At 37.3% G+C, this 6,296-nt stretch overlaps 1 protein-coding gene across 1 annotated transcript; it reads left to right on the forward strand.

Annotated features, from left to right (window-relative positions):
• Nucleotides 1–244: 244 nt before the first annotated feature.
• Nucleotides 245–5,584, forward strand: si:ch211-153b23.5 (uncharacterized protein LOC321177 homolog). The gene is made up of 4 exons (XM_020528363.2): nt 245–438; nt 718–889; nt 2,196–2,397; nt 5,204–5,584. The coding sequence occupies exons 1-4, from the start codon at nt 328–330 to the stop codon at nt 5,394–5,396; spliced, it is 678 nt and encodes a 225-aa protein (XP_020383952.1). The 5' UTR covers nt 245–327; the 3' UTR covers nt 5,397–5,584.
• The last annotated feature ends 712 nt before the right edge of the window (nt 5,585–6,296 follow it).

The raw sequence follows: 6,296 nt of genomic DNA on the forward strand, positions 1-6,296 counted from the left end.
TGGCATTGAATTATGATGATAATTTTTAAATATAATTGTATAATTGGCCTTCAAGGTTAAATCAATTATTAACTGTCTTATTTCGTCTACCTAACATTTTGACGGAGAGCAAATACATGCAGCATTCCTGGAAAAAATCTTTGGATTGTAGCCATCAGGAAGTTTGAATTAAATTAATAGTTAACAAAACACTGTTGCTAAGTAATCTTCGTCGTTGGGTACCGCCCTCTTCCTGACAGTATAAAACGCCATGACAAAAAGGGGAAACGTGCGCAGCCGGCTCAGGGCAAGCAGGGACGTTGCATTGGTGCTGTGTCTGCTCTGACCATGGAAAAGAAGCGTGTCGCTGTGATCCTCTCCGGCTGCGGAGTTTATGATGGCTCTGAGTTGCATGAGTGCTCGGCAACGATGGTTCATCTCAGCCGAGCTGGAGCCGAGGTACCATCGCCTTTCCCTTTAAAAAAAACCCAGCTATCACTCCTCTGAAATTCTCTCAAAACTTGTGTTTAAAATAACCTTTTTACTTTGCTGCTTCTTTTACGTTCAGTTATTTTTCTTCCCTAGTGTCTTTTTCATTATATTCCTTTTACTTCACTTGTGCAATTTTAATTTCAGTTTTCATTTTCTCCTTCTTGCGCAATACGCTCTGTCTGTAGGTGCTTCCTTGTTTGTTATACAGTCAAACCGCTGTTTCTAACTAGTTCCTCTTCTTTCCAGTTACAACTCTACGCCCCAAATGTGAACCAAATGCATGTTGTGAACCATTTGACCGGTCAACCAACCGAGGAGGTGCGCAACGTTCTGGTAGAGAGCAGCCGGATCGCCAGAGGCAACATCAAGGACCTTGCTGAGCTCAGTATCAATGACACGGATGCATTGATTATCCCCGGTAGATGTCCAAATTTGTGGCGTTTCACTCTCTTATTACTAAACCAGTGAAGACCACTTTAACATTATTGGAGCTGTACGAAAGTTTGGAGAGTCAAATATATTTACCATTTAATCGTATTTTGCTATGCTTTTCACACAAGCACAGAAATTGCTGCAGACATTCAGTAGGTCTAGCAGCGTCTGTGGAGAGAAAACAGAGTTGACTTTTCGAGTCCAGCGGCCGTTTTTTTTTTTTCAGATTTATTTATGAAATGTTTCTATATTTTTATAGGTATGGAACGTCACCTGATCCCAATGCAGTTAGAAACTCGAGCTCACCGATGTAGTATCATGTATCAAGACAGGGCTCTGATTAATAATTGTTAATTCTCACCCTATTCCATGTGGCTGCTGAAACCTTTGCCCCAATCATTAATTGTTTTTAAAAAACCTTTTCCAACATTGGTGCTCTCATTTAACTTTGGCTAGCATATTTCCTGGAGATTTTAAATAAGCATCTCTGTTTTTGCTAGTTTGCTAGATTAGTGAGTGGCTAAAGATTGGCAAATGGAGTATAATGTGAGATAATATGAAATTGCCATTTTGGCAGGAAGAATAAAGAAGAAACTTATATAAATGGCGAGAGATTGCACAGCTCTGAGATGCAGAGGGATCTGGGGCACCTAGCACATAAATCACAACTGATATATAGAAACAACAAGTAACTTGAAAAACTGATAGAATGTGTGGCATTTGAATGCAAAAATATAGTGGATATATTTCAGTTTTACAGGACACTGGTGAGACCACAGTAGGGCAGGGCCTTTGATTCTGTACAAATAGCCCACTGAAAGATGTCAGTTGACAGGAGGATGGGAAGCATGCCCATGGGCATTTCCACCACAAACCTAATGGGTGGAAGTGGGATTGTGTACATCAATCTCTCAATCTGACAAGCCTTTATTCACAGCATCTAATTCTAAAATTAACTTGTTGTTTTCTGAGATTTGTTTATTATTTAACACATATACTTGTTGCAATTAGTATGTGCAGAATATGATTACATAACTGTACATGCATCCTGAAACAGAAAGCTTCACTATTATCCAATGATTAAGTAATTTTCTTCCTGCAGCAATTCTTTTTCCATTGCAATAAAATTTCAAAAACCTAGAGAAACTGAGCAGATCTGTGGAGAGTGACATAGAGTTAACATTTCGAGTTCAGTATGACTTCTTCAGGCTTTCTGATTTTATTTCTGATATCCAGCATCCACAGTAAATTATTCTTACTCTGTAAAATTTACATATACTTCCTCTATTCAGGTGGTTTTGGGGTTGCTAAAAATCTGAGCAGCTGGGCAGTGAAAGGGAAGGATTTCAGTGTGGAGGCATCAGTGGAATCTGCTTTAAAAAAATTTCATGCTACAAAGAAACCCATTGGCTTGTGCTGCATCTCTCCAGTGCTGGCAGCAAAACTCATCCCTGGATGTGAATTAACTGTGGGCCATGACACAGAATGTGAAAAGTAAGTTTAAAATTTTTAACTAAGTTTCATTTTAATTCACTAAACTAATTTTAACTCTGCTAAGAATTAAAGTACAAGTTTGTTACACTCTCCATTCCTCACCACTAGTAGTGGATGACAGATGTTGTTAACAGAATTTTTAATAAAGTTGAAGGAGGCAGTTGCTCTGGGGAAGGTAAAGTTTCCTTTTTGATCAAGGGTAATATTTGGTCTGTTAGAATTTGATTCACTTTACTCAAAACTCTAGCCTGATTTACACTTATTGGCATTTGTTCTTGTTGGTCCTTACTTGGTCCCAGACTTCCTTTTCTCTATCTCTTACAATTATCTATCTGGTGGCCTTTTTTTTTCTGATTTTTGTATTTAACTCTTGATTCTACTGTTAAGAACTTTTTATCACCTTGGCTTAGTGAATCCTCGTTTTCTTTGCTTGACACTATTCCTGTTTTTAGTTGTGCCAGTTTAAGAGCTCAATTATGTATTTAAGCATATGACAGTTTGATCCAGTGGAGAGCATGCAGTTGTGTCATGAGATTGAAGGATGTTTGTTTACCTGATTTCATCACATGATGCACTCCTGCTGTCTCTTTCATTGGCTTTGGTGAAGAGGACAAATTGAAAGGGAGACAGCAAATAGTGGTGAGTCACTTCCTCACTGAAACAGTGAAGATTCAAAGGATAAGTTCGTCTGAAATTTTGTTAATGGGATTAGGTTATCTTTCAGTTGCCTTGACTGAAGAAAAATGGGCTAGTAAGTAGAAGATAATTCATTGCTTATTGTGGTTTGATCTTATCTGTTTCTTAAGAACACTGAGTGAATTACAGTGTCAGCACTATCTCTGCTTCAGTCTCTTCCAGCACAGCATAGAATGTAGGAATGCTGAATTAACTTGTTAATTGCTGACCTCCTTAGTTTTTGTGCTATATTAACCAGAACAGAATACCTCCCAGTTAGTTCAAGTCTGTTGCATTGTTAGGCTATTGTATTTAAAGTTTTTTTTGTAGCGTTTGACATTCTATTGGTTAATTAGGGAGAAATCCCTACTTTAACTATCAGTAAACAAAAAGCAGGTAGCTACTTTTGGGAGATTAAATATGGCTTTTGAAGGGAAATTACTATGTGGTCCACAGATAGAATGGTTTTCATGCCATCATTGGGCCTGTCACAATTGTTGAATACTACTGGAAGTAGATTTACATTGAACTTTCCCATGCAGATGTTTCCTGACTCAAATCAATATGGTTCTTCCTTTACTCATTGCTGTCTTTCTCTAAAGCTTTATGTGCATTGAGACATTTGATGCCCCTGTTGTTGTTCCAAAATTTCTAATTGTTTACAGCAATCCCAAGGCCTTTTAGGTGTGTTCTTTACCGAGATGCTCTCCTTCCAGCTTTGAATTGGTGCAGAACATTGTGTTCTCCTGAGCAGCCATGCATAGCGGCAAGAAAGTTGGGGGTGGGATAATATGGCGACAATGGTGAAATCAGATTCTTGACAGTGAGAAACATATTTCTGACTTTTCCTTCAAAATTAAATGACGTGCTCTGAATCTCATGAGTGGCAACTTTTTTTTTATTTCTGTGCATTTGCATCTGATTTTTCGCTGAACCTGCTCTAATTTCAATGCACTCTCAACTCTCCCCTTTTTTTTCCCTGAGAAACTAGATGGTGCCAATTCCTGACATGAAAGCCAAAGCAGATACCTAGCAGTGGCAGCTTGCTGCTTGTTTCTCTGGCCCTTAACTCTGTCTTCTTCATGAAATACCTATATGCCCTGTGGGCATCATCCTCCTACAGCATGTGCCAGCACTGTATTCAACAAATACACTGGAGGTAACTTGCCTTTGTGGGTGTTTCCTCAAGGGTAATGCTGGAACACCAGTGCGTGAAGGGCAGTTCTTGAATTACAGTGCCTGAAGTACTGTGAAGCGAGCTGGGCTACAACAAAACAGGTGCCTAATAAGTCAGTTGCATAATTAAGGTGATGAAGAGCAGAAGGTTGCATGAGGAAAAAAAGGCATAAATAATGATGAATTGGGTATATTGAATTTCACTCAAGAAAGCACTTTTATGTGAAAATGGTAAAGCTTGACCTTTACTTTTTGCCTATTTGTGTTTATCTAAACATTTATTACTATCTCACTAAGTGAAATGCACATGCTGATCTTAACATAGCTCATTTTTTATGTTGGCATCCTACATGTGATCATACTTTTTGCAATAAAGTTGTTTTTGCTGTTTGTTTCTACAAAACAGAAGTCTAATGGCAGTAATTGTATTTTACTCAATGTCCCTATGGCTATTTCCCATACTGTGAATTCACCAAGCTATCAAGAAGTTATATTCTAGAATTCTGTGTGATATATAAGCAGGATGATCAAATTGCTGTATTGAAATCTGAACAAGAATATGTCAAGTTCAAGGATAACAACAGCCTTATCACTGCACATTTGATGATGAGCATTCTACTGCAAGAGTAAATTGAATGAAAATATTCACCCTATGTTTACTACTATTCAGTTATATTAGCGGCATGGAGTTAGTAAAATATGATAACTAATGTATGAAATTATCCATGTGCTAATATCACAATGATCTTATTCTAACTCATTATTAATTAATTCCACATTATTGTCATCATACCCAAGGGCTGTGCTTTCCTTGAGTATAATTTCCTTCTTAGTGTGAAGGATTGGTGCATTTTACTCAAATGTGTCTTTTTATATAATAACAAAATATTTTTCCTGACATTGTGATTCATCTTTTTCTTCATGTACTGACTGATATTTGCACTTATTTCTTCAGGTGGCCCTATGCAAAAACAGCCCAGACAATGGTAGAACTAGGCTGCAAGCATGTTAACAAGCATGTCAGTGAAGTGCACATCGATAAGCGAAACAAATTGGTGACGACAAGTGCCTTCATGTGCAATGCTCCCATCCATGAGGTTTTCGATGGAATTGGTGAAATGGTGAAAGAAGTCTTGAAGCTTGCGTAATTCTTCATTAAATTGATGTAATTGAAAAGGCATGGAAATTTCAAGGAGCAGAAGATTATTTGATTTATGGAATTCACTAGAATGTGTATTTGTTACCACACCACTTTAATGTGACTTGTTTTGGGAAAATATTTAATTCTTATACCTCTGTTGTGAAAATTATGACGGATTAAAGGAAGTTTCTGAAAGATGTTGGATTTTCAGATTAGCATTAGAACTATATCTCCTTAATCCCAAAGTAACGCACTCACAAAATACAAAAAGACAGCAGTCTCTGAAGAGATGATATTTTCAAGAAACAACACCCCTCATGGCCAAATATCTGAAACAATAGATAACATGTGGTGACTATTCATGGTCCATTGGATTTTCTGATGGCAAAATTGAATAGCTGACAGCCATAGACTGATGGATTGTGTTCATTTCCAATTGTAATCAACCTGAATGAGTTCTTGGAAAATGGTCACAGGCCAGTTTTCAGGTTTTACAAGGTAAAATACTGGTATTTGGAAGCTATTAGGTTCCCAGGAACTTCTATTATGAAAAAACAAAGAAACTAAGCTTTTGGGTGCATTCCTTACTAATTACTTAGGTATTTTAAAAGTAGAAAACATAACCCTGAAAGTTTTGTTAGGAAAATATAACATCGCGGGTTCCTTGGTCTTCAAAAATGGGTTTTCTAGTAATTTAAAAACCATAGATGCTATTTCTTATCTCCTTGAAAGCTTTGCTTGCCTTTTCTCCAAAGTCATCTGATTTTTCTGTTAAGCACAGATGGCTTACAGCACAAAGTGAGCTGTTCACTTCATTCCTTGATTAATCCACATCATAAAACCTTTTCAATCCTGAAAATGTCCAAACCATTCCATGTCTTCTAATTTTGCCCATAGTCCTTAAATA

The sequence above is a fragment of the Rhincodon typus genome, chromosome 14 (genome assembly GCF_021869965.1).
Source record: "Rhincodon typus isolate 14 chromosome 14, sRhiTyp1.1, whole genome shotgun sequence".
Taxonomy (NCBI): Eukaryota; Metazoa; Chordata; class Chondrichthyes; order Orectolobiformes; family Rhincodontidae; genus Rhincodon; species Rhincodon typus.